Genomic DNA, 13,050 nt, shown 5'->3' on the forward strand with positions numbered 1-13,050 from the left:
AAAGTCACTACGCAAACCACCATGGGCGCCAAGAACCTCGATTTAAAGGGTATGCACACAAACACAAGCCATGCTTTGGGTTGGAGCAGCTGCAGGGGAAAGAGGAGCGCTTGCTAACAAAGCGATAAGCAGATGGGCGATTTCCACTAAGTCTGAGCAAACTTTGTCTGCCGACTGTGGATTTTCAAAGGCTGATACAATAATGATAGTTCAGGGGAAGGAGGACGATGATTCATCAGCCAATATTGACTCAATATTTGATTTTATTAGAAAGTGGATAACAGCTAAAGTCAAAAATACCAAAATAAACAAACCCTCTTCTCTCCATCGATGACGCACGCTTTGACAGCTGCACCGTCAAACTCAGAAATGTCATTTCCCTCCAATCTGATGCGTTCAGCTTTTTATTCTTTAATTCTAGGAAACTGGAGAAAAACTTTTATAATCACAGTATTTTCCACACTATAAAGCGCACTGGATTATAAAGCGCACTGGATTATAAGGTGTGTCTCATTGTAAAGTGCATCAGATTATGAAGTGCACTGGATTATAAAATGCTTCTGATTGTAAGGTGCATCCGATTGTAAGGCGCACTGGATTATAAAGTGCACTGGATTATAAAGCGCACCGGATTATAAAGCGCACTGGATTATAAAATGCATCTGATTATAAAGCGCATCAGATTATAAAGTGCACTGGATTATAAAGTGCACTGGATTATAAAGTGCACTGGATTATAGAGCGCACTGGATTATAAAGTGCACCTTCAATGATTGTTCTATTTTAAAACTGTTTTCACCAGATTAGGGCGCACCGTATTATAAGGCCCATAAAATGAAAACTAGTGTCTGGTGGTTTTATGCGTCCAGTAGATTGAGCTGCGCTGACGGGATTACATTCACGACTCTGCAGCCTTTGCTCCAGCCCAGTAAACATCCGCAGCCCTGACGCCGATTCATTCCTTGCGTTTCTTGCGGTCAGGTGACCTGTACATCGGGGGCGTCTCCAAAGAGATGTACAGAGACCTGCCTAAGCTGGTCCACTCCAGGGAGGGATTCCAGGGTTGCCTGGCAACGGTCGATCTAAACGGCCGGCTGCCTGACCTTCTGGCCGACGCCTTAGCAACCATGGGACAAGTGGAGAGGGGCTGCGAAGGTGAGTCCCGCCCCGCCTCCGGTCCCCCCACCCCCCGGCGCCTCTGTTATCCCACTGACGCACCTTTTTGGTCTATTGTGTGTAAATTTGACTCTTTCTTCTCACCTCCTCCTTTTTATTTATTTATTTTTTTTGTCTTTCTTTGCATTGTCTCCGCTCTCAGCGGCTCACAGGCATCCGTGTGCGTTGACTAACCATCTAACTTTAATTTGCTTGTCTTGCTTTTTGTTTTGTTTTGGCCGACAAAAGTTACATTGATGAAAGCTGACTTGCAAGGTATATCGCTTTGTGTGAGCATGTGAGACGTGTGTGTGTGTGTGTGTGTGTGTGTGTGTGTGTGTGTGTGTGTGTGTGTGTGTGTGTGAGGAGGGAGGAAATGCGTGCGTGTGTGTGTGTGTGTGTAGCGTGTATTGAATCTACCCAGTGGTGTCTAGTCTTGTGTGGATCCCAGTGATCCAGAGTCAGAGGTCAAGAGGTGACCTGTCCTCTCCTTAGCCGCCATGGTGACATCATCACAGTCGTGACATCACCACCGCTTGACTTGAGTTCAGCTCCACCACCCGGGTTGCTAAGCAGCATGCCGTCTAACCCACCCCCCACCCCCACCCCCCACCACCACCTCCACTCCTACTGACTCCCAACTTAAACCTCAATACTCGGTTTGTGAATCATTTCACAGCCGTTCCTCCTCGCCTCGAGTTGGAGGAGCAGCGAAGGAGAACTAATTTTAGAGCTTTGACATTCTCCTCCGGTGTGGATTCCGCACGAGGCCGGGTGGGAACGGTGACAGACTGCCGAAGAGAGAGTATTGACACCGAGACATTAAACATAACTCTGACCTCTTATGTTTAACTCCTCCTCCTGTCCTTGCCCGACTCATCCAGCCTCGCCATCTGCATGCGCTCCACATCTGACTCTTCTCACCTTGTAGCACAGATTCCACTCCAGTTTCACTTAAGTTAAGCAAACGTGAGCCTTTGCCCACGAAACATCTGAGTTATTCCGACTAATCCTACTAATCACGACATCATCAATGCTATTTTAAAAAAAAACGCTTCAAGGAAATGCGGTCTAACCGTAATCAGGTTCCAAACACACACACACACACACACACACACACGGGGCTCCAGACGAAATCAAAAGAATGGGTGTTGATTTACGTTCATCTAATTTTTTGCCCCCGCGTCTCTCGCTGCAGGTCCCAGCACCACATGTCAAGAGGATTCCTGCTCCAATCAGGGCGTGTGTTTGCAGCAGTGGGAGGGCTTCACCTGCGACTGCAGCATGACTTCCTACGCCGGGCCGCTCTGCAACGACGGTGAGTCTTTACAATGTTTTATATGTGCATTTCTTCAGATCCACCACCTGGGGGCGCTGTCATATGTTGACTGATTTGGCACATTGAGAAGCGTTTTGGTGGAAACTGATTCATCTTCAGGAACAAGAAAACATGAGTAACTGTTGACATTTACTGTTTTTATGAGTTTTTAATGCACCTTTGTTCCTCCCAAACAAATTAAAACAGCGTGTGTGTCTTTAAAGTGCTCTAAACCAGCAGATCACATGACTTATTTTATAAATGCATATAATTGAAGTTGCAATGGTATTTTCTCAAAATGTAATTCCATGAATTCCCTGACAGATAAAGTATTAGTTAATTTAGAAATAGTATGGTTTTAAAATAAAATAAAAAAGAGGCCTGTTTAGTGTGTTAAAAACATTTTGCACTGATTAATTTTAAAAATTCACCCCAGAAAAATAATAAAAGGACGCTCTGGATGGAGGTTCTGATGTTGTTGCTTATCTTTCTGGAGCAGCTGGGACCACCTACATCTTTGGCCGCGATGGGGGGGTGGTGGTCTACACGTGGCCCCCGAACGAGCGTCCCAGCACCAGGGCGGACCGTCTGGCCTTGGGCTTCAGCACCCAGCAGAAACACGCCATCCTGCTGCGGGTGGACAGCGCGTCCGGCCTGGGAGACTACCTCCAGCTGCAGATCGTAAGTCCACCTCCAAACACCACTGGCGTGAACATGAAATAAATGTTTTTTACATGACCCCACCCCCTCCCCCATCGTCTCCGCCCTCCCCCAGGACAAAGGTAACATCCGAGTGGTGTTCAACGTCGGCACGGACGACATCAACATCGAGGAGAGCTCCAAGTTCGTCAACGACGGGAAGTACCATATAATTCGCTTCACGCGCAGCGGAGGCAATGCCACCCTCCAACTGGACGACCTGCCTGTCATAGAGCGCTACCCCTCAGGTAGGCACTGCCCCGCCCACATAAGCCCCACCCACTGAGCCACCACAGCACTGCCTGTCCCGGGACAGAGTTTAGTCCAAACGGAGCCCCTCCCTGTTTATTTCCTATCAATGTCTGAGGTCGAGGAATACAACCGGCAGCCTTGTTTCATGTTATTGTGTTGGAAATGAAATATGTGTTGATCTGGTATGACTTTTTAAACCATAAAAATTGAGTTCGCTTTTACAATAGCTAGCATATATAGCCCAGCTATGTCATGTCAGGCCTGTTAAATAGTGTTAAAGGTAATTTTATGAAAATATTCAATCGGTGGTTTTTTCCTCACCATAAAAGAAAATAATAACAGTTGGTGCATTTTTGGACAAACAATAATTTAAAAAACATGTTATATATATATATATATATATATACGTATATATATTTTGAGTTAAATGTTGAACTAAAATAAGGAAAAAAGTGTAAAAGTGTTTTTTTTGTTTGTTTTGAACATAGTCTTTGTTTTTACATGTTGTTTTGGTTTTTTTTATATATATATTTAAAGTGGTAACCCTTAGCTTGCAGTCTTTAACGCAATCCAGATAGCTAAAATGCTAAATGCTAGTGGTTGTTGAGGTGTGTGTGAGGGTTCTTCCTGTATGTAACTCTAAACGCAGTCATCTAGAACAGGATGTGGCAGCTGTAACTTTATTTCCCTGTGCTCTTTCAGATGTTAACCCCTGAAATGTCTCTTTAAATTAAACCCAATGAACAGAGAGTAAGAGTCTGCTCACTGGAAACATAGTCGATTCCTCTTCTGTCAGCGCATCAACCTTATCTCAACGCAGTGGCATGCTAACAATGAGCAGACCATTACTTTCTTTTCATTGCTGTTCTTTTTGTATCCAGCTCCTGTACCAGTTTGGATGTGCGTAATTACTACTTGTGTTTTCATCTCTAAATTTAAAGGCAACATTGATAACGAGCGCCTGGCCATCGCCAGACAGCGAATCCCCTATCGGCTCGGTCGAGTAGTTGACGATTGGCTACTCGACAAAGGTAAAAACCCTGATTAAAATTCCTTAAAACTTTCAGCTTTAAAAAATACAATTTGAAGACAGTTTACTTTATTGTGCACCATCAACTAACATCTAAAAATCTAAATCCATAACTAAGTATTTTAAAAGTTGATCAGCTCTAGTGTGTAATAATGTGTAAACTGTAGTGCCTGTGAACGTATCTTGTTAGTGTGTATATGATAATATCAGGTTAAAGGGACGATGGAGAGATTTAAATGTGAATAAATCAGAAAGTAGACCAGAAGTACTGATAAAAGATGCTTTGTTAATAATGCTGTTTATCATCAAGTTGTAAACTATAAAGCATTTATTAAAGAATATATGTAATTTTGTCATCAAATTAAAATACACGTACATATTGTGATACGTAAGAATTATGTAAATTTTGAAATGACTTAATAGAGCGATGCTTTTATTTTGAAAAAAGAAAAAAAAAAGTAAAAGTTTTTCCTCTTTAAACTTCAGCAGAGCTCCTTAAATTAGCCTCTAGTCCCTTTAACAGTGACAGTGCTAGAGCTTATGACCTGTGCATGCTTCATAGAGCTGTTAGAGCAGCTCGTAGAACCTGTCTCTCTGTCTTGCCTGTCTGTCTGTCTGCTCCTTTCAAACACAACGTCGTGTCGCACCGCCATCAACGCAGCCCGCCATCTGTCGGCCCCCGTCTTCTCGGGGCCTTTTCTGACTCCTCTCATCTGCTGCCTCCTCTTCCTCCTTCTGTTCTTTTGCCCACTCATCCTCCTCCTCTTCATCCTCCTCTTCCTCTCTCTCTCTCTCTCTCTCCACGGTTTCTCCACGGCTTCGCCCATGCTTGATCTATCCCATTCTCTGACCACGGCTCGGGGGCGTGACACTCAGACACTCTCCTGTGTGTGTGTGTGTGTGACCGTTGGCGTGTGTGTGCAAATTCCTCCCTGGTGTGTTTCTGTGTGTGTGTGTTTGGGATGTGTGTGTGTGTGTGTCCACGTAGGTCGTCAGCTGACCATCTTCAACAGCCAGACGACGGTGCGCGTTGGCGGCGGCGAGCGGAGCGCGGGTATGTTCCAGGGTCAGCTGTCGGGGCTCTACTACAACGGCCTCCGCATCCTCAACATGGCCGCCGAGGGCCACCCCCACATCAGGGTGGAGGGCAGCGCGCGATTGGTCGGCGACATGCCGTCCTCCTCCATCACGCCGCAGTCCAGCGCCGCGGCCGGGGGCAACCGCTCCGACTCCGCCCCTTCCATCAGTGACATCACCACCACCACCGCCACCAACAGGAAGCAGGGCTCCACGCAGCAGGTGGGCAGCGTCGCTGTGTGATTAAAACGCCTCTTTATTGGTTACATCTTCACAACCGTTGGAGATGGAGAGAGGAAAGAAAGGCGATGACCTTGACCTTGAGAAAAACAGGGTCGAGGTCAAATTTCAACTTTTGTACATTTTTTTTGCGCATATCTCAGGAAACAAAAAAGGCGTTATATTCAGGGAGGCAAGGGGATGAAAATTACATCACAACCTTGACCCTGAAAAACTAGGTCAAGGTCAAATTTTCATTTTCATACCTTTTTTGGTACACATTTTGAAACCTGATGAGATACAGTCACAAAACAAACACTTTCAGGAAGCCAGGGGCACAAAAATGTGTAGGTCAGGGTCAAATGTTGAAGTCGGGGGTGTCGCGGGATGTTGCAGTGTCTGACTGCCTTGTTTCTTCGTGAATTTAGCGGAGGGATGGACGAGCACCCGTGCGTCCGTTCATCCCGAAGATGGAACGAATAGATTTGTGTGGCGTTTTTTTTTTTTTCGGACTTTAACTGCAAAACTTTTGAAATCTTAATCTCCATCTTTGAAATCGGGTTGAAATCACCATAATTCATTCTTACAGTCTTCACCTGGCCTTTGACCCCCCCCCCCCGCCTGGTCCGGTTTTGCAGCAGCAGAGTGACTGAATGAGTTTAACCACTCCTTTACAATCCTCACATACCCACATCCACGTTATTTCTCCGTGTGAACGTACTCCAGCAGACTCTTGACTAACTCATCTCCACCCATTAAATGGCAGGAAGGGGAACGTTTGCGTTAATGGATGCTGTAATAGTTTTTCCATAATATGCATCTAGTAAAACGACGCCGATGGGACTCCGTAATCTTAACACATAAAGGTTATTGAAGCGGTTTTGTTTTTTTAAGCAGATGCCGCTGCAGGAGGAGCGTTATCGGGAGCGGCATCGGCGGCGGCGGCGGCGGCGGCGGCTCTATTGTTCACAACCCGACTCTTTGTGGGCGTCTGTGTGCTGCAGCTCTTCTCTATTATAAAACTCTGCCTGCCTGCCGCACTGGAAGATTTTTTATTTATTTATTTATTTATATTCCTTTCCCCGATGATACAAGTTGCCATGGCGATAGTGAGCCCCACTACCCGCCTCCTGCGCGCCCCCCTCTCCCATCCAGACTCCCATAGAGAGAATGGCTCCTCTGTGTATCAACCGCCAGCTGTTTCAGGCATAAATAATAGAACGCCGAGCTAAGCCTTGAGCATCAATAATGGATACCGGAGCGGGACGGGGGTGGTGGCGCCGCTTTCGCTCTTCTTCACACCCTCGCCCCCTTTCCTTCCTGTTGATCCCCCCCCCCACCTTTTTTTAAAACAATCTATTCTTACGCCGATGCCGGCGGAGAAGTAGGTCAGATCCAGTGTCTGCTCACCGTGCTGCAGTGTGTGTGTGTGTGTGTGTGCATAAGTTAAATACCCCCGCGGGGTATTAGTGTGGTTAAAGAGGAACGTGCAGATGATCGTGAGCGCAACATCTCCGCTTCCTTCCTCGCTTTTTCGTCGTATTTGGTTCCCGACTTGCTGACAAACTGTAATAAGAGCAGAAGATGCCCGTCCTCCCCATCCTTGCTGAAAACCAAAAAAAAAATCTCTACTGAGGCTTTTTGAGCGTTGCTTGGCAACCAAACCTGGCCTCCTGGTGAAGAGAAGGAGCCCAGAATGCACACACACACACACACACACACACACACACACACACACACACACACACACACACATTTTCAGGTGAATTGAGAACAATAGGCAGGAGTTGCTGCCGGTTGCATCAGAGGAGGGGCAGCGAGGCGGCGCTCAGGAATCGATTTCCTGCCTGTGTTTTGGGTCCGTGTTGAAGCCGACCGCGTGTTCTTCATCACGCGTGTACCCCTACTGTACCTCCCAGCACCAGAAACATGTGATGCACCCCCTCCTGGAGTCCACACTTTAATCATTTTTCATATGTGGGGGGAGATTAATAATGCAGGAGGAGAAAGGAGTGTGTGTGTGTGTGTGTGTGTGTGTGTGTGTGTGTGTGTGTGTGTGTGTGTGTGTGTGTGTGTGTGTGTGTGTGTTTCTGATGTGAAGACTGATCGAAGAAACCCGAGACTCAGTGCTGACGCCTGATTGGCTCCCAGGAACCACCTGACCCAGACTCTTTCACAACATCCCTCTCCGTTTGTCCTCCCTTCTCCTCATCTCCCCATCTTTTTCCTCCTGCCCCCCCCCCCGCCCGCTATCTCCTCCCTCGCTCGCTCTTCTTTTCCTTTATCCTCTCTCTCTTTTCCATATTTACCCCTCCCTCGCCTCCCCTCCCTCTCTGTGGTTGAGCTCCAGCGATAGGCTGCTAATGCAGGCGGGTGTTCGACTCTATCTCTCCATCTGCAGTAGTAGGGCTGGCGTTTTCTCTCCCCCCCCCCCCCGCCGTCAGGATCTATTCATCCTCCTGCCAACTCCGTCCTGATTCGCTGGATGCCTCCGACGCGTCTTGAGCGGCGATCAACCGGCGGAGCATGTTTGTCTGCTTGTGCGGCGCTGGCGTGCGGACGTGTGTGTTTGATTTTCAGTTGTGAAAGTATAGCAGACAAGCTGTTGAATCTTCCTTCCGGAGGTGTGTGTGTGCGCGTGTGTGTGTGAGTGTGTGTGTGTGTGTGTGTGTGTGTGTGAGGACGCAGCTATGTGTGAACTAGGCAGTCAGGGAGGCATGGACGGCCGGTGGCACTGCTCGGCTGCTCAGGTAGACGTCTCATGTTTTCCTTTTTCCTCATCTCCTCCTCGTCTCTGTGCGTTTTCTTGTCCGTCGTTGTGTCAGCATGCTCTGATCGATCAATAGTTCAATCAATAGTCGAATTAGGCGATCAGCTGAGAGGAAGGGGCCCTGCTTTTGTTTTAGCTGGATGTGAAGCGGGTTCCTACAGAGGGCATGTCGGTGTGTTTGGGATCAATAGTCAAAGCGTGGTGGCTGGTTATTGATCGCTGACAGTCAGGGGTGATGTGTTGCCTCCTGACTGATTGGTTCTGGTGCTATTTGGATCCTGGGGGGGGGTGGGGGTTATTGAGCGGTTGGATTCCAGAGGCTAAACATCAGACAGCTCAGTGGGCAGAGCTGATGGGAAAGGCGTCGATAGAGAGTCTAAAACTCAAAGAATCTCTTTTATTTATTTATTTTACGTTATAATCGGTTAAACCTGGTTTGAAAAGAAGATTTCAGGAAACGACCCCCCCCCCCCCTCCAGCACCTTTGATTCTGTTCTGGTTGTAATCCGTCTCTCTTTTTTTTTTTTTTGTATGGCTCCGCCGCTGCCCCTTTTATTCTTTAAAAACATCCACTGCAATGCATCACAATCCAATTTTAATTTAACGCTGGCACCGAACGCCCCGTGTGATTAAACACACACACACACACACACACACACACACACACGTCTGTGATCGCTCCGAGGCGAGCGATGTTTAACAGTATTTCATGAATATGCGGCGCCCCATTAGTGCGGTGTTAAGTGAAGACCGCGGCACTTTGAAGTCCTCCTCTTCCTCCTCCTCCTCTTCCTCCTCTTCTGTCATCTTCTTTGTCTTTTTACTCCCAAATTACCCCCTCACTAAAAAAAAAAAAATCCTCTCCATCCTCCCCCTTTTCCGACCCTTCTGAGGGCGCACACACTCCTTTTACTTCTTTTTTTTTTTTTTTACTCCCTATCATTTCTAACGGCCTGAACTTAGAGTTGCCATGGCAACAAGAGGAGCGGGGGATCTTGAGGGTTGTTTTTTTTTTTTTTCTTCTCCCAGACGAGGGAGCGCAGCAGAGAGGAGCTGCAGGTTAGCGGCAGATAGAAGCGGGTTATCGACACGCTTCCTCCTCCTCCTCTTCCTCGGCTCTAGCCTTCATTCTGGGGGAGAGGAGTGTTAGAGAATGGGAGGGATGATGTGTGCTCTCTCACACACACACACACACACACACACACACTGTTTGTTCTTTGGTACGTGTGAATGACTTCATCCGTGTGTGTGTGTGTGTTTCCACCTGTCAGTCTGCAGACGACCTGCTGGTGGCGTCGGCTGAGTGTCCCAGCGACGACGAAGACATTGACCCCTGTGACCCCAGCTCAGGTGAGGAACGCACCTCCACTTTCCCACCAGGAATTTTATTTATTTATTTATTTTTTCCATTCTGGGACTCCACTTCCTCCCTCGTCCCCCCCCCCCCATCTCCATTCAGCTTCCATACATCACCATCCTGCACCCTGCGTGTGTCACGCGGTGTCGGATGCATGTAATAAAAGCTGATATAATGCTCACCTGTGCGCCCCCCCCCCCCTCCCAACACGCTGTAACATAATCTGTTTACACATAATGTGATAATGAAACAGCTTTTGGCTGCAGCTTGTAGAATAAATGCATGTCAAATAATTCACCCCCCCCCACCCACCCCCGGCTCCCCACTCATCACCTTGACACGTAATGCAGATTAATAATGTATGCGATGAGCTATATAATGTTCTTTATGTCGCAGCGCGCCCCCCCCTCCCAGAGGTGAAGGTGTTCCCGGGTCCGTCGGAGGTGGTGCGCGAGAGCAGCAGCACCACGGGGATGGTGGTGGGCATCGTGGCGGCCGCCGCCCTCTGCATCCTCATCCTCCTCTACGCCATGTACAAGTACCGCAACCGCGACGAAGGCTCGTACCACGTGGACGAGAGCCGCAACTACATCAGCAACTCGGCCACGCAGCCCAACGGCAGCGCCAAGGACAAGCCGCTGGGCATCGCCAAGATCTCCAAGAACAAGAAGAACAAAGACAAGGAGTACTACGTCTGAGCGGCGCAGACACGTACGCAAACGCCTTTATATATAACGGTATCTGTACATAAATAGATATATAATTAAAAAAAAATCACACATACACGCCGACATAGACATGCTGATGTTAATGTTTACTCCAATAATCACACACACACACACACACACACACGCTGGCAAGCACAAACACACACACACACACACACACAAACGCAGACTGGAAGGGCGTGACCCCTGAACTGTACAGTATTTACCAATGAGCCTCATCGAGAGGGCGGGGCTCGCTTTATGATATGAACACACACACACACACACACACACACACACCATTCCAGATGATTTCAAAGAAAGCACCAGTTCAGAACCACTTTTTGGGACCAGTCCCCCCCCCACCCCCCCCACCAAGCGAAGCACATGTGGAGCGGCGGGACGAAAGATGATTTAGAGACAAGCACCAAGTGTCTCGGCCTTCGTCCGAAAGCACCGAGGACGCCGAGGAAACAAGCACACCTACCCCCCCTGAATGAGATGATGTGGGGGGGGGAGGCATAAAATCAGGGTGTCGCCGCAGAGACGGTGAGTTACGAGCGGGAGTGGGCGGAGCCAATGTGTTTACAGCGCCAGTACATCAGCCGAAAGACGAGTCAGCAGAAGAAAAAAGTGAGAGGTTGCTTCTCCCCTGGACGCTTCAGATGCTACCTACTGACACCAGTCCTGCACAGCTGTGTGTCACACACACACACACACACACACACACACACACACACACACACACACACACACACACACACACACACACACACACACACACACCTGCAATGCAAAGGACCCACCATATCTTCTTGGGACTGAAGACTTTACGAGGAAAAACTAAAAGACAAACCGTCATGAGAACTGATCTGGCGATGCTAAAACGATGATGATGATGATGATGATGATGATGATGAAGAACATTTTGGGGAAGGGAGGGGGGAGGGGGTGTCTTATTGCACGTGAATTATCTTACTCCGTGTGATTTCTACCGCGTTGACTCTCCAGAGGTTACACCGTACCGCCATGGCTTCAAAACGGCTTTTCAGTTGGCGGCGGGTGGGGGGGGGGTTTGCCAGTTGACCCGCCGCCGCCGCCGCCATCTGGAGCGTGCTGCATGCGTTGAGTCTGAGCCGTGCTGAGTGGTGGCGTGGGGGGGGGGTCCACAGGTGGTAGGTTTGTTTGGGACGGATGGGGGTTACAGTAGGCCACACCTGATTTCATTGGCTGTCCTCTCGGCGCCCCCCCCCCCTTTTTCTTGGCCACGCTATTGGTCGCTCATGGCGTGACCGACGCGGGACGGCGGTGTGGTCGTGTCGGGGGGGGTTGTGTGTGTGGGGGGGGACTGTTGCAGTGTCTGAGCCCTCTGCAGCCGATGCATCCATACAAAACGTGCCATGATAGAAACACGCCCCTCCAGTTCTTCCAGCCATTCAGATGCATGCAAACGCGAGCAGGGCGGGGAAAAACGACAGGAAACGGACTGTGAGAAGAATTTCAAAATAAAGTTAACATATTCCCGTGTTCTCTCCATCCTTAACTGGCCTTCTAACCTCCTCCTCCTCTTCTTTTCCTCTTGTTTAACACCTTCCTCTCTTCTTCCTCCATCTATCGCTTTCTTTTTCCCTCATCGTTGTGTTGCCATCGGAAACAAAGGAGGTGTCTTCGACCAATCGGATTCTCCATCTAGGTGTTCATTAACCATGTTTATTTTCTATATGTACAATTTTTCTACAGTATTTACTTTTATTTTTATTGTTACGGTTCTTTGATGAACATAAAGTGGAAATTTATTATGAAAAATAGTTTTGAAGATTAACGAGTAAATAAAATATTACCCAAGAGATCCTTTGTGTGTGTGTGTGTGTGTGTGTGTGTGTGTGTGTGTGTGTGTGTGTGTGTGTCGGTTTTTTGTTCCAACTCCAACCATTAGATCATCTCATTAATACTTAAACAATAGAAAACTGATAAAAAATCCAATATGCTGCTAAAATGTCAAAGTTCAACCCTCGTCACGTGACTCGTTGGGCCTCCGCCTTGGATCTGGAGTCACGTGGGTCTTCCTATTGGTTCGATAAACCGTATTTAATTGGTGGTTTTCTCCTGAGCTCAGAAACCTCTGAAGAACCGTCGGAACCGGTTCGGTTGGGTAAATATTGCTTTAATCAGGAACTACGGCTCCCCTCACGCGTAATTCCTCCAGACGGAACAGGTGCGGCGAGGGCGCGGCGTCCTCAGGTGAGAGAGGAGCTGCTGTTTTCGACCTCCTGCGCGTCCCCGCTCCGCTTCTCCTCCTCTTGACTCCTAACAGTCTCAACAAAAGGCTTGTGTTCGGCTGCAGCCATCTGCAGACGCGCTGGCCTTGACACGACCGCGGCCATCCAGCGCGCAGATAACGCCTCGGCTGTGGAAAACAAGCAACAGCCCCGCTGTGCCTCCTGTTAGGGTGCGTTTACAGACCCG

General features: G+C 48.3%; 1 protein-coding gene across 6 annotated transcripts in view; it reads left to right on the forward strand.

Annotated features, from left to right (window-relative positions):
* Positions 1-12,424, forward strand: part of nrxn1a (neurexin 1a) — a 45,086-nt gene extending 32,662 nt beyond the window's left edge. For 3 of the 6 annotated variants that reach the window (XM_068304756.1, XM_068304760.1, XM_068304757.1), the window contains 10 exons: positions 1-49; positions 982-1,155; positions 1,405-1,431; positions 2,354-2,473; positions 2,973-3,154; positions 3,249-3,420; positions 4,366-4,455; positions 5,443-5,753; positions 9,792-9,870; positions 10,274-12,424. The exon at positions 1-49 is cut by the window's left edge and continues 142 nt beyond it. In XM_068304756.1, coding sequence (XP_068160857.1) covers positions 1-49; positions 982-1,155; positions 1,405-1,431; positions 2,354-2,473; positions 2,973-3,154; positions 3,249-3,420; positions 4,366-4,455; positions 5,443-5,753; positions 9,792-9,870; positions 10,274-10,575 — 1,506 coding nt within the window. In that variant the 3' untranslated portion in view covers positions 10,576-12,424. The remainder of the gene's footprint in view (positions 50-981; positions 1,156-1,404; positions 1,432-2,353; positions 2,474-2,972; positions 3,155-3,248; positions 3,421-4,365; positions 4,456-5,442; positions 5,754-9,791; positions 9,871-10,273) is intronic. The other 3 variants (XM_068304758.1, XM_068304761.1, XM_068304762.1) reach the window with 1 other exon arrangement.
* Positions 12,425-13,050: the final 626 nt, after the last annotated feature.

The sequence above is a fragment of the Antennarius striatus genome, chromosome 21 (assembly GCF_040054535.1).
Source record: "Antennarius striatus isolate MH-2024 chromosome 21, ASM4005453v1, whole genome shotgun sequence".
Lineage (NCBI taxonomy): Eukaryota > Metazoa > Chordata > Actinopteri > Lophiiformes > Antennariidae > Antennarius > Antennarius striatus.